We start from the raw sequence: 26234 nt of genomic DNA on the forward strand, positions 1-26234 counted from the left end.
CAGACAAGTCACCTCCAGTGTCCTGTGACGGATGTTGGCCTCACACCAGTAATAACCCCAGACAAGTAATGTCACCACTGGTGTCCTAGGCATCACATAGGGGTGTAAGTCTCCACCCTGAGACAAGTGGCCTAACACAGGTTGGAATCTGTGACATTGACCACATGTAGAAAAGAGTGTATTTCACAAATAGTTTTTATTTTTTTTTAAAAAACCACTTGAACAGAACCACACCATTGCAGGTGCACCACCAGTTTACTGGGACTGGTGCCACATCCCTGTGCACCTGTGACACTGGGATGCCTGGTCACATTCTGGAGCACCTGTGAGACACTGGTGTCCCCAACATTTATGATGCCATGTACCTGCACCACACACTGGAGGCACCTGGGATCCCTGAGAGGTGGGGCAACCCATCCAGAGTTACCAGGAGATGTCAGCTCTGGGATTCGAACCCACAGCTACAGAGTCTACAGCCAGAAGACTTAACACTGAGCCATCTCCTCCTCCCACACTTCAATGTGCTCGTCCATCATACTTCAGGATTAGATCTAAAACTAGAGCCCTCCACCAGCACTCTCATCCTCCATCTTCAAGATTTGATTTATTCTTAGACAGCCAACAGAGCACATGCCCATTGGGGACTCTGTTATGATATGTAGACGCAGTAAGGCCAAAAAGCCCTGAGTGGACATGGCACACGCCCATTGGGGACTCTGTCATGATATGTAGACGCAGTAAGGCCAAAAAGCCTTGAGTGGACATGGCACACGCCCATTGGGGACTCTGTCATGATATGTAGACGCAGTAAGGCCAAAAAGCCTTGAGTGGACATGGCACACGCCCATTGGGGACTCTGTCATGATATGTAGACGCAGTAAGGCCAAAAAGCCTTGAGTGGACATGGCACACGCCCATTGGGGACTCTGTCATGATATGTAGACGCAGTAAGGCCAAAAAGCCTTGAGTGGACATGGCACACGCCCATTGGGGACTCTGTCGTGATATATAGACACAGTAAGGCCAAAAAGCCTTGAGTGGACATGGCACACGCCCATTAGGGACTCTGTCATGATATGTAGACGCAGTAAGGCCAAAAAGACTTGAGTGGACATGGCACACGCCCATTGGGGACTCTGTTATGATATATAGACGCAGTAAGGCCAAAAAGACTTGAGTGGACATGGCACACGCCCATTGGGGACTCTGTCATGATATGTAGACGCAGTAAGGACAAAAAGCCCTGAGTGGACATGGAGGTCCCTGACAACAAGGCAAGAGCTTTTACTTCGCTTGATAACGTTTAAGGGGACTTCGGAGATGTAGACCCTACAACCATAGGATCACCAGATTCTAGATGGCAGACATCGTTTCCTGCAGAGGATCCTGAGTAAATGCCCCCAGAACTGATAGGGGAGTATAGTTTGGGGTCACCCATTGCACTGCTGTGTACAACCAATTAATAGTGCAGTGGTTGATTGGGTCATTATTTTCTGTTAGACGCCAGCCAATAGAATCCTTAAAAAGCTTTTCACCTGTCTAGTAGCTTGCCTGTTGAGGTGGGTTAGTGGAAGGTCCATAGTGGCTATAGCCTACTGTTTTACAAAGTCCCTCTTGAGAGAGAACAGTTCCATTACATTCTCATTGGTATAGAGGAATACCTTGAATGGTGGGTGTAGTGGAATGGACTCATTGCTGGAGATCACAGGCTGATCTCTTTAATCGCTGGGTACTGTTCACTGAAGCAATAGATTCCAAAAGGACCCCTCGTAATTCTGGGATAACAGCAGGAAACTGCAATGCTTCAAGGACAGTTCTTTCACAGAGAGGCTGAAGGGAATCTGAACCAGAGATGGCCATGTCAACTGGTGGCCCAATCTGTTCTAAGGCCTAGGGAAGGTCTAAGATGACCACAGCAGGATAGAGCACTGGTGCGTGCTTAGAATGTGGTCAGTGGCCAAAAGAGTGGACATGGAGGTTCCTAACAACAAGGCAAGAGACTCGATTTCACCTGATAGAGCTGAAGGCAACTTTGATGATGTAGACCCTATAACTATCTGGGTCACCAGATTCTAGACTGCAGGCATTGGTTCCTTCGGAGGATCCTCAGTAAATGTCCCCAGAACTGATAGGGGACCACGGGCTGTGTTCTCCCATAGCTGTCCCCACTGTGTTTATGTGCAGACACGTTGCGTCCAAGTGGTGGTAACTCAACTGGGCTCAAAATGCGATACAACACCTCTGGTACACAAACCCAAATGCTGGAGGGTTAGGTGGTTGGAAGAGACCAAGTCACTGTAGGCAAGCTGTGGGAATAAAACAGAGTTCCACATGGTGCTTGTAAAGAGAGCGGAGCGGAGAGAGAGCGGAGCAAATGCAAGAGAGAGGAGCAAATGCAACACTTCACCAATACATTAAAAAGGTGCACAATCCCTCAGCAGTAGCCACCTTCATGGTACACTAATGGAAAACAGGCATTTCCAATGGCCCCCCACGCCCCTAGTATCAAGGCAGCACCTGGAGCAGAAGCAACAGCAGAGAGGTGCTTCCTCAATGCTGAATGGCAGGAAAGAGAGTGAAGCAACACTCCACCCGGCACATTACAAAAGTGCTCAATCCATCTGCAATAACCTCCTGAAGACAGGGTCAGTGCTGATGCACGGCTCCAGACTGGGAAAGTCCCCCGGGGCTAACACATCGCTCTGTCCCACGCCGTTAACCCCTTTCGTGGTAAACCAATGGAAAATAGACATTTTGAATGGCACCCAATGCGCCTCGCAACGAGGTAGGCCCTGGGGCCCGGTACTCGCAATGCGAGTCTTCAGAGACAGGGTCAGGGATGATGCATGTCGCAGCTCCGAAAGGGCAGACCCCAGTGCCCCGAATGTCACATTCCAGGCTGGACTCACAAACATCCAGTCCAGCAGGGTCCTGGTTTAGCCACCCAGTAAAGAAAAAATAGTCAACAAAAAATAATCAGAGTTTTCCCAGGAGAGCAGGGGATAAACAACCATCTTCCTAGGACACTATTATCCTCCTGTATGCGGCAGTATGACCCGTCAGTTTCTGAATTCCTGAGTAACTTACTGAACAAGAAATTGTCATCATTTCTTTTCTTCTATCAGCAGCTGATATATCCGGGAATGTAGGATGCCTGTACCCCCCCTTTTTTGCACTCTGTGATTCCATCCGCCGGCCCTCATGTCAATGCAGAACAAATTGGAGATGTAGGAGGTCAATGGATCGAACCAAAGCGTTCAGCGGAGTAAGCAAGATAGAGTGCAGATCAATATGCAACACTCCACCAAACACATAACAATCTTGATGTAGATCCAACGGCAATCATGTCGTCCAGCGATGTAGATCCATCAATCACTTTGTCCAGTGATGTAGATCCATCAATTATGTTGTCTAGCGATGTAGATGAAACGTCAATCACGTTGTCCAGTGATGTAGATCCAACATCAATCATGTCGTCCAATGATGTGAATCCATCAACCACATCATCCAGCAATGTAGATCCAACGTCTATCATGTTGTCCAGCGATGTAGAACGTCAATCACGTTGTCCAGCGATGTAGATCCAACACCAATCACGTTGTCCAGGGATGTAGATCCAACGTCAATCACATCATCCAGCGATGTAGATCCAGCGTCTATCATGTTGTCCAGCGATGTAGAACGTCAATCACGTCGTCTAATGATGTAGATCCAACACCAATCACGTTGTCCAGCAATGTAGATCCAACGTCAATCACATCGTCCAATGATGTCGATCCAACGTCAATCACATCGTCCAATGATGTAGATCCAACGTCAATCACATCGTCCAATGGTGTAGATCCAACGTCAATCATGTCGTCCAGCGAAGTAGAATGAACGTCAATCACGATGTCCAGCAATGTAGATCCAAAGTTAATCACGTCATCCAGCGATGTAGATCCAACTCCAATCATGTTTCCAGCGATGTAGATCCAACGTCAATCACGTCCAGTAAAGTAAATCCAACACCAATCGGGTTGTCCAGCGATGTAGATCCAACGTCAATCATGTTGTCCAGCGATGTAGATCTAATGTCTATCAAGTTGTCCAGCGATGTACATCCAACGTCAATCACATCATCCAATGATGTAGATCCAACATCAATCACATCGTCCAGCATTGCAGATCCAATACCAGTCACCTTGTCCAGCGATGTAGATCCAACGTCAATCATGTTGTCCAGCGATGTAGATCCAACGTTAATCACGTCCAGGGAAGTAGATCCAACGCCAATCATGTTGTCCAGCGATGTAGATCCAACGTTAATCACGTCCAGTGATGTAGATCCAACGTCAATCATGTCCTCCAGTGAAGTAGATCCAACGCCAATCACGTTGTCCAGCGATGTAGATCCAACGTCAATCATGTTGTCCAGCGATGTAGATCCAATGTCTATCACATTGTCCAGCGATGTACATCCAACGTCAATCACATCATCCAATGATGTAGATCCAACATCAATCACGACGTCCAGCAATGTAGATCCAACATCAATCACATTGTCCAGCAAATTAGATCCAACGCCAATCACGTCATCCAATGATGTAGATTCAACGCCAATCACATCATCCAGTGAAGTAGATCCAATGCTAATCATGTCGTCCAGTGAAGTAGATCCAACGCCAATCACATTGTCCAGTGATGTAGATCGAATGTCGCCTTAGGCTTGAGTAGATGCGGAATCAGTTCCTCAACCAAATTTGTTTCTTCCAATATGATTTAGGGATGTGGCAATGATTGGTGGTCTCTTGTGAACTAGTGCTCCCTCCTTTTCTCTCTGTAGATCGAATGTCTATCACGTTGTCCAGCAATGTAGACCCAATGTCTATCACGTTGTCCAGCAATGTAGACCCAATGTCTATCACGTTGTCCAGCAATGTAGACCCAACGCCAATCACATTGTCCAGAGATGTAGATCCAACGTCTATCACGTCACCCAGCGATGTAGATCGAATGTCTATCACGTTGTCCAGCGATGTAGATCTAATGTCTATCACGTTGTCCAGCGATGTAGATCCAACGTCTATCACGTCACCCAGCGATGTAGATCGAATGTCTATCACGTTGTCCAGTGATGTAGACCCAATGTCAATCAGCCTCAGTTTCTCAGCATTAACCCCTTCATTGGTAAACTGATGGAAAGAAGTAACAAGATAGCTCCTGGTGCTCGACCTGTATTGCCTTACTCACAAAGTGACAAAGAATATTAATATAGGAGTTCTGTGTCCTACATGCCCACACCTATAAATCATACATAAGATCGTTGTAGCCAAGGACTTATAGAGGGCATATAGATATTGGCACCACATCAAAAACTATACAGAAACGTGATTTATTATACAAATATTATAAACGCACATAACACCGTATCAAATACAGGGTTCACAAACCTTTTCCATTTACCAATGGAAACCAAAGATATGCATGGGCTATATATGGTCTTGATCCGGCACTCGATCATCTCTATGGTCAGCCGGCGGCAGTCCCAGGTGAGATGGGAGAGCTTGGGAAGGCAGCGGGGGAAGGGGGGCATTTAGTGGCCTGTAAAAGCGATCCCCACCATCTTGCACTGAATCTTACCTGCTCCTGCTGCAAGGCTTTGACGAAGGCGTTTTTTAGTCGGTTGGTGTGCTCTGCTTTCAGCGCTTTTTTCTGATTGGACGTCATGCACTGCTCGCACAGGATCTTGCCGCTCTTTTCTTGCTTCCAGTGGGGGGTGAAGTCGGTGCGGCACTGGGCGCAGGTGAAGGGGTCCATGTGAAGCAGCGAGGGGCAGCCTTTGCCTGTTGGGATAGAGAAGTGCTAGAGGTCAGGAAAGGGCCTGGGGAGACTTGAGTAATTTGCTTCCTGCATCTAACGCTGAGGGGGGAGGAGCTTAATGGCGGCCATGTCACAGCGTGCAAACAAGCTGAACTTCTCTGCTTCCTATCGGCTCTATGTTTAAAAATATAACCCGTTACCAATTTCTAAAGGTGGGAGTGCTGCCAGTATGCAAACTATGAACTTCCCTAAACCCCACCCCCCTGAGTCATTGGTTGTCAGTGCCCGCCCACTGAGAGCTGAAGTGGAGGACAGGTGGTGGGAAACCTCACTGACCACTATGAGCCTTCAAGGTGCGTTCAGGTTTCTTACTCATCAGGAGATGACCGGTTCACTTTAAGGCTTTATGCACACTTGACGCTCAGGGGTAGGGTGTTTGAGGATTGGGCGGCCGCCGGTGTCCCTAACAATCAGAGAATAGCTGGTTGTCAAGGAGCGGGCTGGCAATGGATGAGTCATCAGCTGTCAGCGGGCTTCCCCACTGACAGCTGTGTGCAAAAAAAGAACGGCCAGCAATAAAAAATTGAGAAACAAAATAACTTGGGAGTCCTGCCCCCCCCCCCTTCCCAATCCATACTAGATTTGAAGTGGAACCCCATGCCAAAATGTAAGAAAAATGGCGTGGGGTCCCCCCAAAATCCATACCAGACCCTTACTTGAGCATGCAAGAAAAGAGGGGGGGGGGGAGTGAGCCTCCTCCAAACCATACCCCACCTACATCCCCTCAACATGGGAGGGGGTGCTTTGGGGTGGGGTAGGGTGAGGGCTATGATCTGAGGGCTTCCAGATTCCAATAAATCACTCCCCGCACCCCCCACAACCACTGGGCCAAGGTTGTGGGGAAGAGGCCCTTGTCTGCATCAACATGGGTCAAGATGCTTTGGGGGGGGGGAGTCCCCAACCATACCCCAAAGCATCCCCCTATGTTGAGGGAATGTGGCCTGGTATGGTTTAGGAGGGGGGTGCTCACTTATCCCCCCCCCCCCTTTTCCTGGCATGCTCGGATAAGGATTTGGTCCCATCCATCATTCCATCCCAACCATCATCCTGTCCAGTGGAATGCCACCTATCATTCATCCATCATCCCATTCTTCCACATTCATATTTGTTTGATCCCATCCATCATTCATCCATTTTATAGGGGACCCCACAGCATTTTTTTTTTACATTTTCGTGTGGGGTTCCCCTCAAAATCCATGTTAGACCTGAGGGTCTTGTATGGATTTGGGGAGGAACCTCATCCTGCTTTTTTTCTAAATTTTTATGGTTTTGTTTACATTCAGCTGTCAGCGGGGAACCCACCAGGTGCCCACCAGTACTGCTAACCAGTGCCGCCTTACCAGTGCCTTTCAGTGAGGCCTACTGTGCCCTAAGCGCCACCTATCAGTGCCCACCAGTCTAGCCTCATCAGTGCCCATCATTGCCACCTATCAGTGCAGCCTCATCAGTGCCCATCATTGCCACCTATCAGTGCAGCCTCATCAGTGCCCACCAGTCTAGCCTCACCATTGCCACCTATCAGTGCCACCTCTAAGTGCCCTTCAGTGCCGCCTCATCAGTGCCCACCAGTCTAGCCTCATCAGTGCCCATCATTGCCACCTCTAAATGCCCTTCAGTGCCCACCATTGCCACCTCATTAGAGCCCATCAGTGCCAATTAGTCCTGCCTTATCAGTGTCTATCAGTGAGGCCTATCAGTGCCCATTAGTGCCACCTATCAGTGCAGCCTCATCAGTGCCCACCAGTCTAGCCTCATCAGTGCCCATCATTGCCACCTATCAGTGCCACCTCTAAATGCCCTTCAGTGCCCACCATTGCCACCTCATTAGAGCCCATCAGTGCCAATTAGTCCTGCCTTATCAGTGTCTATCAGTGAGGCCTATCAGTGCCCATTAGTGCCACCTATCAGTGCAGCCTCAATAGTGCCTTCACATAAGTGCCCACCAGTCTAGCCTCACCAGTGCCCATCATTGCCACCTATCAGTGCCACTTCTAACTGCCCTTCAGTGCCGCCTATCAGTGCAGCCTCATCAGTGCCCACCAGTGCCACCTCATTAGAGCCCATCAGTGCCACCTATCAGCGCCAATTAGTCCTGCCTTATCAGTGAGGCCTATCTGTGCCAAAAAGTGCCGCCTATCAGTGCAGCCTCATCAGTGCCACCTACTAGTGCCTATCAGTGCCCATTAGTGCCACCTATCAGTGACCATCAGTGCCACCTATCAGTGCAGCCTCATTAGTGCTGCCTCATCAATTCCACCGATCAGTGCCAATTAGTCCTGCCTTATCAGTGCCCATCAATGCAGCCTCATCAGTGCCCACCAGTGCCACCTCATTAGAGCCCATCAGTGCCACCTATCAGCGCCAATTAGTCCTGCCTTATCAGTGAGGCTTATCTGTGCCCATAAGTGCCGCCTCATCAGTGCCTGCCAGTGCCGCCTCATCAGTGCCACCTACTAGTGCCTATCAGTGCCACATATCAGTGCCCATTAGTGCCACCTATCAGTGACCATCAGTGCCACCTACCAGTGCAGCCTCATTAGTGCTGCCTCATCAATTCCACCTATCAGTGCCAATTAGTCCTGCCTTATCAGTGCCCATCATTGCAGCCTCATCAGTGCCCATCAGTGAAGGAGATAAATTACCTGTTTGCTAAATTTTATAACAAACTAATAAAACTGTTTTTTTTTTTCAACATTTTCAGCCTTTTTTTGTTTGTTTAGCAAAAAAAAAAAAAAAAAAATCCCACCAAAAGAAAGCTGTATTTATGTGAAAAAAATGATAAAAATCTCATATGGGTATAGAGTAATTGTCATTCAAAGTGTGACAGCGCTGAAAGCTGAGAATCGGCCTGGGCAGGGAGGGGGTTATACTGTATGTGCCCACTAAGCAATGGATAAGGACGCTGGCGCCCGCCTGATCCTTAACAAAAATGCTACCGCTCCTGATTAGTCCTCTGTTGTTAAGGACGCGGCGGCTGGCCCACTCCTTAACAACCAGCTATACACTGGTTGCTAAGGACGCCGTTGGGTTGCTGGCAAAGAAAGAAAAATAAAAATAAGACACTGAAAAACAGTTCTTAGCACCTGAAGCTTGAAAAACGCTTTTAGCTTACCATAGGGTAACACTATTTGCTTCACGTGCCAAAGGATTCCCAGAGCACTATGGGATAGCTAAGTAGACAGCACAGCAGTAGCTGCCTGCTTTGAGGCCGACTTTGTCGGGGGTCAATGCCCGTTCACCTGTGTGTGTGGTAAGTTTTGAGTTGGACTTACCCTGGCTGTCGATGACGCTCTGCACCACCTCCTCCAGGCCCACCATGTAAATGAATTCGCTGTTGGCGGCGCTGGGCAGGAAGTGGAGGAGGGGAGCGGGTGGCTTGGGCGGAGGGATCTCCAGCAGCGTCTTCTCCAGCTGTTTGCGCAGGGCCAGCTTGGCGGCGGCCTGGGAGCTGACGGGGTCCTGCACCCCGCTGGGGCTGGGCAGAGGGGAGGAGACTCGGTTGACGTTGCCGGCCTGCATGTGGGAGCCCAGGTTCATGTACATGGCGGAGGAGCCGCTGCGCTGGCATTGGACAGACGAGGTGGACTGCTGAGGAAAGAACAGAGGGGGGCGGGGACCGGTCATTAGTGAGGGGCAGAGGAACTACAAAACCCAGCATGCAATCACATCCCTCATCCCTAAACAAGGCTATGGGTGTGTTTGGCCCTGGTGATTGGCTCCTCCCTCTACAGAAATCAAGGTGACTCATGGCAATTCCCGTGCAGCTGACTGTCAGGGAACACTGGGGCTTCCCCTGCGTGCTCAGGGGGGTTCCTGACTGGGCAGTTCTGATGCTGAGCCTCCAATCATATGCAGGCAGCTCACAGGGCCACCTTCTTTTCTGACTGGGGGGGAAGAGACTGGCGAAATGTTTCCTCCTGCCTGCAGCAATCATTTCACTGAGGGGAGAGGAGACTGAAGAAATGCTTCCTCCTGCCTGCAGAAGTCTGATCACTGGGGTAAGAGAAGACTAAGAAAATGCTTCCTCTAGCAGTCTGATCACTGAGGGGAGAAGAGAATGAGGAAATGCTGCCTTCTGCATGCAGCAATCTTTTCACTGGGGGAGAGGAGACTGAGTAAGTGCTTCCTCTTGCCTGCGGCAATCAGATCACTGGGGAAGAGGACACTGAGGAAATGTGTCCTCCTGCCTGCAGCAGTCTGATCATCGAGGGAAGGGGAGACTGAGGAAATGCTTCCTCTTAGCAATCAGATCACTGGAGATTGAGGAAATGCTCCCTCTTGCCTGCAGCAGTCTGATCACTGGAGATTGAGGAAATGCTGATGACTGGGGGAGAGGAGACTGAGGAAATGCTTCCTGCTGCTATCTTATAACTGAGGGAGTGGAGACTGAGGAAATGCTTCCTCCTGCCTGAAGCAATCAGATCACTGGGGGGGGGGGGGGAGATTAAGTAAATTCCTCCTTTTAACCGCAGCAGAGTGATGACATAATCTCAGCCTAGGCACAGTCCCCGGACTAGGGTGGTATGAGTCCATGGCGGAGGTCATGCTATTTTAACCAGAGACGAGGGGGCGGGGTTACCTACCTGCGGGTAGTTGAGCGCCTGAGTCATGCTACTTATACTAGGGAAGAGGGGGCGGGGTAACCTTTAGAAGAGGGGGCGGGGTTACCTTTGGAAGAGGGGGTGGGGTTACCTACGTGCGGGTAGTTGAGCGCCTGCGTCATGCTACTTATATCAGGGAAGAGGGGGCGGGTTACCTATGGACGAGGGGGCGGGGTTACCTATGGAAGAGGGGGCGGGGTTACGTACCTAAGGGTAGTTGAGCGCCTGCGTCATGCTACTTATACCAGGGAAGAGGGGGCGGGTTACCTATGGAAGAGGGGGCGGGTTACCTATGGAAGAGGGGGCGGGGTTACCTACCTGTGGGTAGTTGAGCGCCTGCGTCATGCTCGGCGTGCTGTTGCGGATCAGGCTGGCTTTGGGCGGCCCGCACTGGCCCTGGAGCTGGGTGGGGTTGGGGGCGATGACTCTCTGTGACATCATCATGTGGGGTAAAGGGGTGTTGGAGGAGGAGCGGATGACGCTGTGGGTCTGCGAGAAGAAGACATTGGTTAATGTGCAGCCACTCCCCCCTGTACCGGTTGGCTGAGGGGGCGGGGCCACATTTGGTACCTGAATGCTGCGAAGATTCTGCACCTCCAGTCCCGGAGCTCCTGGCCGCGAGGGGACTTTGGCCAGGCCGGGCTGACCCGTGTGGGTGGGAGACGGCTGGACGATGGTGGCCGCGTTCTGCGCCACGGGATTCTGAAAGAGAAAAGGATGAGAGAGTGGGCGGAGTCATAATGAATCCAGAGTTCAGGAAGCAGTCAGTTATTTAGGAGCCCTGGGGGAGGGGAGCTGCGGCCCCTGAGAGCCGTCCAGCCAAGACCGAAGATTGGAATATGGAAACTTCCGTCACATGACCTAAAGGGGCGGGATCCGGAACGGACACGCCTCTCCGAGGTCACTGAGACAGAACAAGCATGCGGTCAGTGAGCTTCCATCCTGCTTGCTTGTGACCGGCATTGATAACCCGATCATGTGACCGGCATTGATAACCCGATCATGTGACCGGCATTGATAACCCGATCATGTGACCGGCATTGATAACCCGATCATGTGACCGGCATTGATAACCCGATCATGTGACCGGCATTGATAACCTGATCATGTGACCGGCATTGATAACCTGATCATGTGACCGGCCTTGATAACCTGATCATGTGACCGGCATTACTAACCTGATCATGTGACCGGCGTTGATAACCTAATCATGTGACCGGCATTGATAACCAGATCATGTGACCGGCATTGATAACCAGATCATGTGACCGGCACTGATAACCAGATCATGTGACCGGCATTGATAACCAGATCATGTGACCGGCACTGATAACCAGATCATGTGACCGGCATTGATAACCAGAGCATGTGACCGGCATTGATAACCTGATCATGTGACCGGTATTGATAACCTGATCATGTGACCGGCATTGATAACCCGATCATGTGACCGGCATTGATAACCTGATCATGTGACCGGCATTGATAACCTGATCATGTGACCGGCATTGATAACCTGATCATATGTCCGGCATTGATAACCTGATCATGTGACCGGCATTGATAACCCGATCATGTGACCGGCATTGATAACCCGATCATGTGACCGGCATTGATAACCCAATCATGTGACCGGCATTGATAACCCGATCATGTGACCGGCATTGATAACCCGATCATGTGACCGGCATTGATAACCCGATCATGTGACTATTGGGATTGGCCACATGATCAAGAAGACGGCGTCCAAAGAGCCATTTCTTTTAGCAGATGGCCGGATTTCTCCCCACCTCTCCCCAGTACTTTTCAGGGCTTGCCGTTACCGCCGGTTCGCCTGAGAAACAATGCCATGGTACGGCCGGCTGCTCCAAGGGCCTTGGAGGACTGGAGCGACTTCATGAGCTCACTTCCTGTCCAGGCTGAAACACCTCTATGGTTTTGGAGTACAGGAGCGACATCATTTCCTGTCCAGGCTGGAGTACAGGAGCGGCATCATTTCCTGTCCAGGCTGGAGTACAGGAGCGGCATCATTTCCTGTCCAGGCTGGAGTACAGGAGCGACATCATTGCCTGTCCAGGCTGGAGTACAGGAGCGGCATCATTTCCTGTCCAGGCTGGAGTACAGGAGCGACATCATTTCCTGTCCAGGCTGGAGTACAGGAGCGACATCATTTCCTGTCCAGGCTGAAACACCTTTATTTATTTATTTGTTTTATTTTTTATGCTGTCCATTTATTTTTGTTATTTTTTTTTACCACTTTTATTCCTATTACAAGAAATGTAAACTTCCCTGAAATAGACATAAGGGGTATGGAGAGATTTGGGGTCAAAAAGACCTCAAAGTCTCTTCTTTACCTTTAAAAGCAAAAGATTAAAAAAAAAAAAAAAAAAGGTTGTTTACTTCCAGCCCAGACAGGAAGTGATGTCATGACGTTGCTCAGGTCCTCCAGGGCCATAGAGGAGATCAGAGACGATTTAGTCTTTTATCGCCTCTGTGACCAGCAGAATAACCTGGTATAGAGGCAAAATGATTGGCCTGAAACCCGCTGACAAGCTTGTGTCGCGTCCAATCACAGCACGGGTCAGCGTGGCGACACCCACCTTCTGCAGGACGTTCTCCTTCTGGAGCTGACTCTGCCGCAGCTTCTTCAGTAGCACAAGCCGCGCCTCCTCCAGCCGAAGCTCCTCCTTCAACTGCTTGATAAGCTGCTGCCGCTCCTCCAGGCTCTTCCCCTGCGGAGGAACACACCGCGCCGTCAGGTGACGCTACAACTCCCCCATCCCCCGACAGGGACGCTACCGCTCCCCCACCCCCGACAGGGACGCTACAACTCCCCCATCCCCCGACAGGGACGCTACCGCTCCCCCACCCCCGACAGGGACGCTACAACTCCCCCATCCCCCGACAGGGACGCTACCGCTCCCCCGCCCCCGACAGGGACGCTACAACTCCCCCATCCCCTGACAGGGACGCTACCGCTCCCCCTGCCCCCGACAGGGACACTACCGCTCCCCCACCCCCCCCCAACAGGGACTCTACCGCTCCCCCACCCCCAACAGGGACGCTATCGCTCCCCCACCCCCAAGGACGTTACCGCTCCCCCACCCCCCGACAGGGACGCCACCGCTCCCCCACCCCCAACAGGGACGCTACCGCTCCCCCACCCCCAACAGGGACGATACCGCTCCCCCATCCCCCGACAGGGACGCTACCGCTTCCCCATTCCCCAACAGGGACGCTACCGCTCCTCCACCCCCGACAGGGACGCTACCGCTCCCCCTACCCCGACAGGGACGCTAACGCTTCCCCATCCCCCAACAGGGACGCTACCGCTCCCCCATCCCCCAACAAGGACGCTACCGCTCCCCAACCCCCAACAAGGACGCCACCGCTCCCCAACCCCCAACAGGGACGCTCCCCCACCCCCGACAGGGACGCTAACGCTCCCCCATCCCCCAACAAGGACGCTATCGCTCCCCAACCCCCAACAAGAACGCCACCGCTCCCCCACCCCCAACAAGGACGCTGCCGCTCCCCTTCCCCCCGACAGGGACGCCACCGCTCCCCCACCCCCAACGAGGACGCTACCGCTCCCCCACCCCCCGACAGGGACGCTACAACTCCCCCACCCCCAACAAGGACGCTACCGCTTCCTCATCCCCCAACAGAGACGCTACCTCTCCCCCACCCCCCGACAGGGACCCTACCTTGCCCCCACCCCCCCAACAGAGACGCTACCGCTCCCCCACCCCGACAGGGACGCTACCTCTCCCCCACCCCCCGACAGGGACCCTACCTTCCCCCCCCCCCCCAACAGAGACGCTACCTCTCCCCCACCCCGACAGGGACGCTACCTCACCCCCACCCCAAACAAAGACGCTAACTCGCCACCACCCCCCAACAGAAACGCTACTTCTCCCCCACCCCCGACAGGAATGCTACTTATGCCCCGCCCCCCAACAGGGACGTTCCTTCTCCCCCAACCCCCTTGACAGGGCACAGAGATGATCTGAGCAGCTCTGTACCATGTGATCTGTGTGAGGACAAATCCCACCCATAATAATTGTAACCACTACTACTGAGAGCCCCGCCCCTTCCTGTCACACTGAGGAAGTCAGCATTTATCAATGACAGGACTAACCCCTCCCCCTCCGTATATGTCCTGTACATTAACCCCTCCTCCTCTGTATATGTCCTGTACATTAACCCCTCCTCCTCTTTATATGTCCAGTACATTAACCCCTCCCCCTCCGTATATGTCCTGTACATTAACCCCTCCTCCTCTGTATATGTCCAGTACATTAACCCCTCCCCCTCCGTATATGTCCTGTACATTAACCCCTCCCCCTCCGTATATGTCCTGTACATTAACCCCTCCTCCTCTGTATATGTCCTGTACATTAACCCCTCCTCCTCTGTATATGTCCTGTACATTAACCCCTTCCCTCCCCCTCTGTATATGTCCTGTACATTAACCCCTCCCCCTCCGTATATGTACTGTACATTAACCCCTCCCCCTCTGTATATGTCCTGTACATTAACCCCTTCCCCTCCTCCTCTGTATATGTCCTGTACATTAACCCCTCCCCCTCCGTATATGTACTGTACATTAACCCCTCCCCCTCTGTATATGTCCTGTACATTAACCCCTCCCCCTCCGTATATGTACTGTACATTAACCCCTCCCCCTCTGTATATGTCCTGAACATTAACCCCTCCCCCTCTGTATATGTCCTGTACATTAACCCCTCCCCTCCCCCTCTGTATATGTCCTGTACATTAACCCCTTCCCCTCCTCCTCTGTATATGTCCTGTACATTAACCCCTTCCCCTCCTCCTCTGTATATGTCCTGTACATTAACCCCTTCCCCTCCTCCTCTGTATATGTCCTGTACATTAACCCCTTCCCCTCCCCCTCTGTATATGTCCTGTACATTAACCCCTTCCCTCCTCCTCTGTATATGTCCTGTACATTAACCCCTCCCCCTCTGTATATGTCCTGTACATTAACCCCTCCCCCTCCTCCTCTGTATATGTCCTGTACATTAACCCCTCCCCCTCTGTATATGTCCTGTACATTAACCCCTTCCCCTCCCCCTCTGTATATGTCCTGTACATTAACCCCTCCCCCTCCTCCTCTGTATATGTCCTGTACATTAACCCCTCCCCCTCTGTATATGTCCTGTACATTAACCCCTCCCCTCCCCCTCTGTATATGTCCTGTACATTAACCCCTTCCCCTCCTCCTCTGTATATGTCCTGTACATTAACCCCTCCCCTCCCCCTCTGTATATGTCCTGTACATTAACCCCTCCCCCTCCCCCTCTGTATATGTCCTGTACATTAACCCCTTCCCCTCCCCCTCTGTATATGTCCTGTACATTAACCCCTCCCCTCCTCTGTATATGTCCTGTACATTAACCCCTTCCCCTCCCCCTCTGTATATGTCCTGTACATTAACCCCTCCCCCTCCCCCTCTGTATATGTCCTGTACATTAACCCTTCCCCCTCTTCCTCTGTATATGTCCTGTACATTAACCCCTTCCCCTCCTCCTCTGTATATGTCCTGTACATTAACCCCTTCCCCTCCCCCCTCTGTATATGTCCTGTACATTAACCCCTTCCCCTCCCCCTCTGTATATGTCCTGTACATTAACCCCTCCCCCTCCTCTGTATATGTCCTGTACATTAACCCCTTCCCTCCTCCTCTGTATATGTCCTGTACATTAACCCCTCCCCCCCTCTGTATATGTCCTGTACATTAACCCCTTCCCTCCCCCTCTGTATATGTCCTGTACATTAACCCCTCCCCCTCCTCATATGTCCTGTACATTAACCCCTTCCCCTCCCCCCTCTGTATATGTCCTGTACATTAACCCCTTCCCCTCCCCCCTCTGTATATGTCCTGTACATTAACCCCTTCCCCCCCCTCTGTATATGTCCTGTACATTAACCCCTTCCCCTCCTCTGTATATGTCCTGTACATTAACTCCTTCCCCTCCTCCTCTGTATATGTCCTGTACATTAACCCCTTCCCTCCTCCTCTGTATATGTCCTGTACATTAACCCCTTCCCCTCCCCCCTCTGTATATGTCCTGTACATTAACCCCTTCCCCCCCTCTGTATATGTCCTGTACATTAACCCCTTCCCCCCCTCTGTATATGTCCTGTACATTAACCCCTCCCCCTCCTCTGTATATGTCCTGTACATTAACTCCTTCCCCTCCTCCTCTGTATATGTCCTGTACATTAACCCCTTCCCCTCCCCCCTCTGTATATGTCCTGTACATTAACCCCTTCCCCTCCCCCTCTGTATATGTCCTGTACATTAACCCCTTCCCTCCCCCTCTGTATATGTCCTGTACATTAACCCCTTCCCCTCCTCCTCTGTATATGTCCTGTACATTAACCCCTTCCCCTCCTCCTCTGTATATGTTCTGTACATTAACCCCTTCCCCTCCCCCTCTGTATATGTCCTGTACATTAACCCCTTCCCCTCCCCCCTCTGTATATGTCCTGTACATTAACCCCTTCCCCTCCTCCTCTGTATATGTTCTGTACATTAACCCCTCCCCCTCCTCCTCTGTATATGTCCTGTACATTAACCCCTCCCCCTCCTCTGTATATGTCCTGTACATTAACCCCTCCCCCTCCTCCTCTGTATATGTCCTGTACATTAACCCCTTCCCCTCCCCCCTCTGTATATGTCCTGTACATTAACCCCTTCCCCCCCTCTGTATATGTCCTGTACATTAACCCCTTCCTCCCCTCCTCTGTATATGTCCTGTACATTAACCCCTTCCTCCCCCCCTCTGTATATGTCCTGTACATTAACCCCTCCCCTCCCCCTCTGTATATGTCCTGTACATTAACCCCTCCCCTCCCCCTCTGTATATGTCCTGTACATTAACCCCTTCCCCTCCCCCCTCTGTATATGTCCTGTACATTAACCCCTTCCCCTCCTCCTCTGTATATGTCCTGTACATTAACCCCTCCCCTCCCCCTCTGTATATGTCCTGTACATTAACCCCTTCCCCTCCCCCCTCTGTATATGTCCTGTACATTAACCCCTCCCCCTCTGTATATGTCCTGTACATTAACCCCTCCCCTCCTCCTCTGTATATGTCCTGTACATTAACCCCTCCCCCTCCTCTGTATATGTCCTGTACATTAACCCCTCCCCCTCCGTATATGTCCTGTACATTAACCCCTCCTCCTCTGTATATGTCCTGTACATTAACCCCTTCCTCTCCTCCTCTGTATATGTCCTGTACATTAACCCCTTCCCTCCCCCTCTGTATATGTCCTGTACATTAACCCCTCCCCCTCCGTATATGTACTGTACATTAACCCCTCCTCCTCTGTATATGTCCTGTACATTAACCCCTTCCTCTCCTCCTCTGTATATGTCCTGTACATTAACCCCTTCCCTCCTCCTCTGTATATGTCCTGTACATTAACCCCTTCCCTCCCCCCTCTGTATATGTCCTGTACATTAACCCCCTCCCCTCCCCCTCTGTATATGTCCTGTACATTAACCCCCTCCCCTCCTCCTCTGTATATGTCCAGTACATTAACCCCTCCCCCTATGTATATGTCCTGTACATTAACCCCTCCCCCTATGTATATGTCCTGTACATTAACCCCTCCCCCTCCTCTGTATATGTCCTGTACATTAACCCCTTCCCTCCTCCTCTGTATATGTCCTGTACATTAACCCCTTCCCCTCCTCCTCTGTATATGTCCTGTACATTAACCCCTCCCCCTATGTATATGTCCTGTACATTAACCCCTCCCCCTATGTATATGTCCTGTACATTAACCCCTCCCCCTCCTCTGTATATGTCCTGTACATTAACCCCTTCCCTCCTCCTCTGTATATGTTCTGTACATTAACCCCTTCCCCTCCTCTGTATATGTCCTGTACATTAACCCCTCCCCCTCCTCTGTATATGTCCTGTACATTAACCCCTTCCCCTCCTCCTCTGTATATGTCCTGTACATTAACCCCTTCCCCTCCTCCTCTGTATATGTCCTGTACATTAACCCCTTCCCTCCTCCTCTGTATATGTTCTGTACATTAACCCCTTCCCCTCCTCTGTATATGTCCTGTACATTAACCCCTCCCCCTCCTCTGTATATGTCCTGTACATTAACCCCTTCCCCTCCTCCTCTGTATATGTCCTGTACATTAACCCCTTCCCCTCCTCCTCTGTATATGTCCTGTACATTAACCCCTTCCCCTCCCCCTCTGTATATGTCCTGTACATTAACCCCTCCCCTTCCTCCTCTGTATATGTCCTGTACATTAACCCCTCCCCTCCCCCCTCTGTATATGTCCTGTACATTAACCCCTCCCCTCCTCCTCTGTATATGTCCTGTACATTAACCCCTTCCCCCCTCTGTATATGTCCTGTACATTAACCCCTTCCCCTCCCCCCTCTGTATATGTCCTGTACATTAACCCCTCCCCCTCTGTATATGTCCTGTACATTAACCCCTTCCCTCCTCTGTATATGTCCTGTACATTAACCCCTCCCCCTCCCCCCTCTGTATATGTCCTGTACATTAACCCCTTCCCTCCCCCTCTGTATATGTCCTGTACATTAACCCCTCCCCCTCCTCCTCTGTATATGTCCTGTACATTAACCCCTTCCCCTCCCCCTCTGTATATGTCCTGTACATTAACCCCTCCCCCTCCTCCTCTGTATATGTCCTGTACATTAACCCCTTCCCCTCCCCCTCTGTATATGTCCTGTACATTAACCCCTCCCCCTCCTCCTCTGTATATGTCCTGTACATTAACCCCTTCCCCCCCTCCTCTGTATATGTCCTGTACATTAACCCCTCCCCCTCCTCTGTATATGTCCTGTACATTAACCCCTTCCCCTCCTCTGTATATGTCCTGTACATTAACCCCTTCCTCTCCTCCTCTGTATATGTCCTGTACATTAACCCCTCCCCCTCCTCTGTATATGTCCTGTACATTAACCCCTTCCCCTCCTCTGTATATGTCCTGTACATTAACCCCTTCCTCTCCTCCTCTGTATATGTCCTGTACATTAACCCCTCCCCCTCCTCTGTATATGTCCTGTACATTAACCCCTTCCCCTCCCCCCTCTGTATATGTCCTGTACATTAACCCCTTCCCCTCCTCCTCTGTATATGTCCTGTACATTAACCCCTCCCCCTCTGTATATGTCCTGTACATTAACCCCTCCCCTCCCCCTCTGTATATGTCCTGTACATTAACCCCTCCCCCTCTGTATATGTCCTGTACATTAACCCCTCCCCTCCCCCTCTGTATATGTCCTGTACATTAACCCCTCCCCCTCCCCCTCTGTATATGTCCTGTACATTAACCCCTTCCCCTCCTCTGTATATGTCCTGTACATTAACCCCTTCCCCTCCCCCCTCTGTATATGTCCTGTACATTAACCCCTCCCCCTCTGTATATGTCCTGTACATTAACCCCTTCCCCTCCTCCTCTGTATATGTCCTGTACATTAACCCCTCCCCCTCCCCCTCTGTATATGTCCTGTACATTAACCCCTTCCCCTCCTCTGTATATGTCCTGTACATTAACCCCTTCCCCTCCCCCTCTGTATATGTCCTGTACATTAACCCCTTCCCCTCCTCCTCTGTATATGTCCTGTACATTAACCCCTCCCCTCCCCCTCTGTATATGTCCTGTACATTAACCCCTTCCCCTCCTCCTCTGTATATGTCCTGTACATTAACCCCTCCCCCTCCTCTGTATATGTCCTGTACATTAACCCCTTCCCCTCCTCCTCTGTATATGTCCTGTACATTAACCCCTCCCCCTCCTCTGTATATGTCCTGTACATTAACCCCTCCCCTCCTCCTCTGTATATGTCCTGTACATTAACCCCTTCCCCTCCCCCCTCTGTATATGTCCTGTACATTAACCCCTCCCCCTCTGTATATGTCCTGTACATTAACCCCTTCCCCTCCCCCTCTGTATATGTCCTGTACATTAACCCCTTCCCCTCCTCTGTATATGTCCTGTACATTAACCCCTCCCCCTCCTCCTCTGTATATGTCCTGTACATTAACCCCTTCCCCTCCTCTGTATATGTCCTGTACATTAACCCCTTCCCCTCCTCCTCTGTATATGTCCTGTACATTAACCCCTTCCCCCCTCTGTATATGTCCTGTACATTAACCCCTTCCCTCCTCTGTATATGTCCTGTACATTAACCCCTTCCCCTCCTCTGTATATGTCCTGTACATTAACCCCTCCCCCTCCTCCTCTGTATATGTCCTGTACATTAACCCCTCCCCCTCCTCTGTATATGTCCTGTACATTAACCCCTTCCTCTCCTCCTCTGTATATGTCCTGTACATTAACCCCTTCCCCTCCTCCTCTGTATATGTCCTGTACATTAACCCCTTCCCCTCCCCCTCTGTATATGTCCTGTACATTAACCCCTTCCCCCCTCTGTATATGTCCTGTACATTAACCCCTTCCCTCCTCTGTATATGTCCTGTACATTAACCCCTTCCCCTCCCCCTCTGTATATGTCCTGTACATTAACCCCTCCCCCTCCTCTGTATATGTCCTGTACATTAACCCCTCCCCTCCCCCTCTGTATATGTCCTTTACATTAACCCCTTCCCCTCCCCCTCTGTATATGTCCTGTACATTAACCCCTTCCCCTCCTCTGTATATGTCCTGTACATTAACCCCTCCCCCTCCCCCTCTGTATATGTCCTGTACATTAACCCCTCCCCCTCTGTATATGTCCTGTACATTAACCCCTTCCCCTCCTCCTCTGTATATGTCCTGTACATTAACCCCTCCCCCTCCCCCTCTGTATATGTCCTGTACATTAACCCCTCCCCCTCCTCCTCTGTATATGTCCTGTACATTAACCCCTCCCCCTCTGTATATGTCCTGTACATTAACCCCTCCCCCTCCTCCTCTGTATATGTCCTGTACATTAACCCCTCCCCCTCCTCTGTATATGTCCTGTACATTAACCCCTCCCCCTCTGTATATGTCCTGTACATTAACCCCTTCCCCTCCTCCTCTGTATATGTCCTGTACATTAACCCCTCCCCCTCCTCTGTATATGTCCTGTACATTAACCCCTCCCCCTCCTCCTCTGTATATGTCCTGTACATTAACCCCTTCCTCTCCCCTCCTCTGTATATGTCCTGTACATTAACCCCTCCCCCTCTGTATATGTCCTGTACATTAACCCATTCCTCCCCCTCTGTATATGTCCTGTACATTAACCCCTTCCCCTCCTCCTCTGTATATGTCCTGTACATTAACCCCTTCCCCTCCTCCTCTGTATATGTCCTGTACATTAACCCCTTCCCCTCCTCCTCTGTATATGTCCTGTACATTAACCCCTTCCCCTCCCCCTCTGTATATGTCCTGTACATTAACCCCTTCCCCTCCTCCTCTGTATATGTCCTGTACATTAACCCCTTCCCCTCCTCCTCTGTATATGTCCTGTACATTAACCCCTTCCCCTCCCCCCTCTGTATATGTCCTGTACATTAACCCCTTCCCCTCCCCCTCTGTATATGTCCTGTACATTAACCCCTTCCCCTCCCCACTCTGTATATGTCCTGTACATTAACCCCTTCCCCTCCTCTGTATATGTCCTGTACATTAACCCCTTCCCCTCCCCCCTCTGTATATGTCCTGTACATTAACCCCTTCCCTCCTCCTCTGTATATCTTCATCTGATTGGAAAAGGTGGAGATGATGACATCATGCCTCCCTGTTGTCCACCTCATCCAATCACAGAATGTCTCCCCTCCCCCTCTTTTATTAATACAAATAAAAGGTCTCCTACCTTAAACATCTCCAGGTTGGCCATCTTTATTTTATCATCACAGCGGGAGACGGAGCGCGGACTGGAGGCCTCATTGTCAGAGAGGACGATGATATCGGGGGAGGGGGTGAGTCCGGCCCGGTCCGAGTCCCTGTCACCGGAAATAAAATATATTAGAGTGTAAGCTCCTCTGGTACAGAGACTGATGTGACTGTGGGGGGAGGGGACATTAGAGTGTAAGCTCCTCTGGTACAGAGACTGATGTGACTGTGGGGGGAGGGGACATTAGAGTGTAAGCTCCTCTGGTACAGAGACTGATGTGACTGTGGGGGAGGGGACATTAGAGTGTAAGCTCCTCTGGTACAGAGACGGATGTGACTGTGGGGGGAGGGGACATTAGAGTGTAAGCTCCTCTGGTACAGAGACTGATGTGACTGTGGGGGGAGGGGACATTAGAGTGTAAGCTCCTCTGGTACAGAGACTGATGTGACTGTGGGGGAGGGGACATTAGAGTGTAAGCTCCTCTGGTACAGAGAATGATGTGACTGTGGGGGAGGGGGACATTAGAGTGTAAGCTCCTCTGGTACAGAGACTGATGTGGGGGAGGGGACATTAGAGTGTAAGCTCCTCTGGTACAGAGACTGATGTGACTGTGGGGGAGGGGACATTAGAGTGTAAGCTCCTCTGGTACAGAGACTGATGTGACTGTGGGGGAGGGGACATTAGAGTGTAAGCTCCTCTGGTACAGAGACTGATGTGACTGTGGGGGAGGGGACATTAGAGTGTAAGCTTCTCTGGTACAGAGACTGATATGACTGAAGGGGGGAGGGGACATTAGAGTGTAAGCTCCTCTGGTACAGAGACTGATATGACTGAAGGGGGGAGGGGACATTAGAGTGTAAGCTCCTCTGGTACTGAGACTGATGTGACTGTGGGGGAGGGGACATTGGAGTGTAAGCTCCTCTGGTGAAGAGAGTGATGTGATTGGCTCAGTGATCTCTGTGGTATATGTCTCCTGCCCCCCCCCAGACATGAAGGGACATCTCACCCTCGTCTGGAACTCATGTCCACCGGCTCCTCGATGTTCTCCTTGCCATTCCTTCCCGTTGGCCGGGTGTCCACGTGGGGTCGCAGGTTCCCGTTCATCTTTTCCTCGTAGAGTTTGAGTCCATCCTGCTTGGCGGAGTGGTCGTGGGGCAGTTCCAGTCCCGGAAGGTCTTTCCTCTTGAGAAGAGCCAGCATCTTCAGCCTCTCCATGGCCTCGTGGCCTTCCATCTTCAGTTGCTTGGCCAGGACATCCTCTCGGTCATCGGGCTGCTCCAGGCCCCTCTTCAGGAGGTTGAGCCGGAGGGCTTCTTCTGTCACTCTGTCCATCCTGGTGAAAGGAAACACAGAAAGGTCAGTGAGGGAACATTGACAATCGTTCAGTTCAGCTCACCTTCGATGAACGTTCCGTATCTGAAACCATGAATAACGTGAAACTAAAACTACAGTATGTTATAGTCCTGACTGGGAGAGATTGGAGACATCTGACCATCATGGCCATGAATATGGAGTCCCTCAATGCACCTATAACAGCCTCCACCCAATTGGGAAGGCCTTCCACAAGATTTTAGAGGGTGTCTCATATTGGGCGCCAACAAAAGACCTGGCTCACACATCGGGCGCCAAAAAAATTACCTGGCTTACACATGGGACCTCACATCGGGCGCCAAAAAAATGACCTGGTTCACACATCGGGCGCCAAAAAAAATGACCTGGCTCACACATGGGACCTCACATCGGGCGCCAAAAAATGACCTGGCTTACACATGGGACCTTACATCGGGCGCCAAAAAATGACCTGGCTCACACATGGGACCTCACATCGGGCGCCTAATGTGAGGCCCGATGTGTGAGCCAGGTAATTTTTGGGTGCCCAATGTGACGTCCCATGTATGCGCCAGGTCTTTTTTTGGTGCCCAATGTGAGGCCCGATGTGTGAGCCAGGTATTCTTATCCAAAATAAAATGACCTGGCTCACACATTGGGCGCCAAAAAATGACCTGGTTCACACATGGCACCTCACATCGGGCGCCAAAAAAATGACCTGGCTCACACATCGGGCGCCAAAAAATGACCTGGTTCACACATGGGACCTCACATTGGGCGCCAAAAACTGACTTGGCTCACACATTGGGCGCCAAAAAATGACCTGGCTCACACATCGGGCGCCAAAAAATGACCTGGTTCACACATGGCACCTCACATCGGGTGCCAAAAACCGACCTGCCTCACACACGGGACCTCACATTGGGTGCTGGCTCACCATTGGTGTTCCAACTCATCCTATACGTGTTCAGTAGGGTTGAGGTCAAGTACTGATGTTGGATGAGACGATCTGGCTCACCATTGGCATCCCAACTCCTCCTTAACATGTTCAGTAGGGTTGAGGTCAAGTACTAATGTTGGGTAAGAAGGCCTGGCTTGCCATTGGTGTTCCAACTCATTTCAAAGGTGTTCAGTAGGGTTGAGGTCCGGTACCGATATTGGATGAGAAGACCTGGCTCACCATTGGTGTTACAACAAATCCTAAAGATGTTTAGGAAGATTGAGGTCAAGTACTGCTGTTGGATGAGAAGATTTGGCTCATTTTTGGTGTTCAGTAGGGTTGAGGTCTGGTACCGATCTTAAATGAGAAGACTTGGCTCACCATTGGTGTTCCGAATCTTCCCAAAGCTGTTCAGTAGGGTTCAAGTTAGGGCTCTGTGCAGGACCCTCGAGTGTCTCCTCACCACACAGGGCACACCATGTCTTTATGGAGCTGGCCTTTTTAACAGGGGGGGGGGGGGATACAGTCATGCTGGAACAGAAAAGGGTCTTCACCAAACTGCTACCACAAGGCTGGAAGAGCACAATTGTCTACAATTTCTTTGTAGGATGGAGTATTACCAGGACCCTTCACTGGAGACACCTGAACTCCATCATCTGGAGGGGTCCACATAGTAGCGGCTATGGGATAGAGAGGGGTCCACATCCCACTGGCCATGGGATGGAGAAGGGTCCACATACCACTGGCCATGGGTTGGAGGGGGCCCACATACCACTGGCCATGGGATGGAGAGGGGTCCACATACCACTGGCTATGGGATGGAGGTGGGTCCACATACCACTGGCCATGGGATGGAGAGGGGTCCACATCCCACTGGCCATGGGATGGAGAAGGGTCCACATACCACTGGCCATGGGTTGGAGAGGGGTCCACATGCCACTGGCTATGGGATGGAGAGGGTCCACATACCACTGGCCATGGGATGGAGAGGGGTCCACATACCACTGGCCATGGGTTGGAGGGGGCCCACATACCACTGGCCATGGGATGGAGAGGGGTCCACATACCACTGGCCATGGGATGGAGAGGGGTCCACATACCACTGGCCATGGGATGGAGAGGGGTCCACATACCACTGGCCATGGGTTGGAGAGGGGTCCACATGCCACTGGCTATGGGATGGAGAGGGTCCACATACCACTGGCCATAGAATAGGGGTCCACATACCATTGCCTATGGGTTGGAGAGGGGTCCACATACCACTGGCTATGGGATGGAAAGGGTCCACATACCACTGGCCATAGATTAGGGGTCCACATACCACTGGCTATGGGATGGAGAGGGTCCACATATCACTGGCCATAGAATAGGGGTCCACATACCACCGGTCATGGGATGGAGAAGGGTCCATATACCACTGGCCATAGGATGGAGGGGGTCCACATAACACTGGCCATGGGATGGAGGGGGGTCCACATACCACTGGCTATGGGATGGAGAGGGTCCACATACCACTGGCCATAGAATAGGGGTCCACATACCACCGGCCATGGGATGGAGAAGGGTCCACATACCACTGGCCATGGGTTGGAGAGGGTCCACATACCACTGGCCATGGGATGGAGGGGGTCCACATACCACTGGCCA

General features: G+C 51.3%; 1 protein-coding gene across 4 annotated transcripts in view; it reads right to left on the reverse strand.

Annotated features, from left to right (window-relative positions):
- Positions 1-26234, reverse strand: part of GATAD2B (GATA zinc finger domain containing 2B) — a 63448-nt gene that overhangs the window by 13368 nt on the left and 23846 nt on the right. For all 4 annotated transcript variants that reach the window (XM_082275154.1, XM_082275151.1, XM_082275153.1 and 1 more), the window contains exons 2-8: positions 23325-23651; positions 22298-22427; positions 13064-13195; positions 11034-11165; positions 10782-10952; positions 9135-9450; positions 5623-5825 (exon numbers count right to left, since the gene is read on the reverse strand). In XM_082275154.1, the coding sequence (XP_082131280.1) occupies positions 5623-5825; positions 9135-9450; positions 10782-10952; positions 11034-11165; positions 13064-13195; positions 22298-22427; positions 23325-23650 (1410 nt within the window). In that variant the 5' untranslated portion in view covers position 23651. The remainder of the gene's footprint in view (positions 1-5622; positions 5826-9134; positions 9451-10781; positions 10953-11033; positions 11166-13063; positions 13196-22297; positions 22428-23324; positions 23652-26234) is intronic.

Source organism: Pelophylax lessonae, assembly GCF_965119305.1.
Source record: "Pelophylax lessonae genome assembly, chromosome: 13".
NCBI lineage: Eukaryota > Metazoa > Chordata > Amphibia > Anura > Ranidae > Pelophylax > Pelophylax lessonae.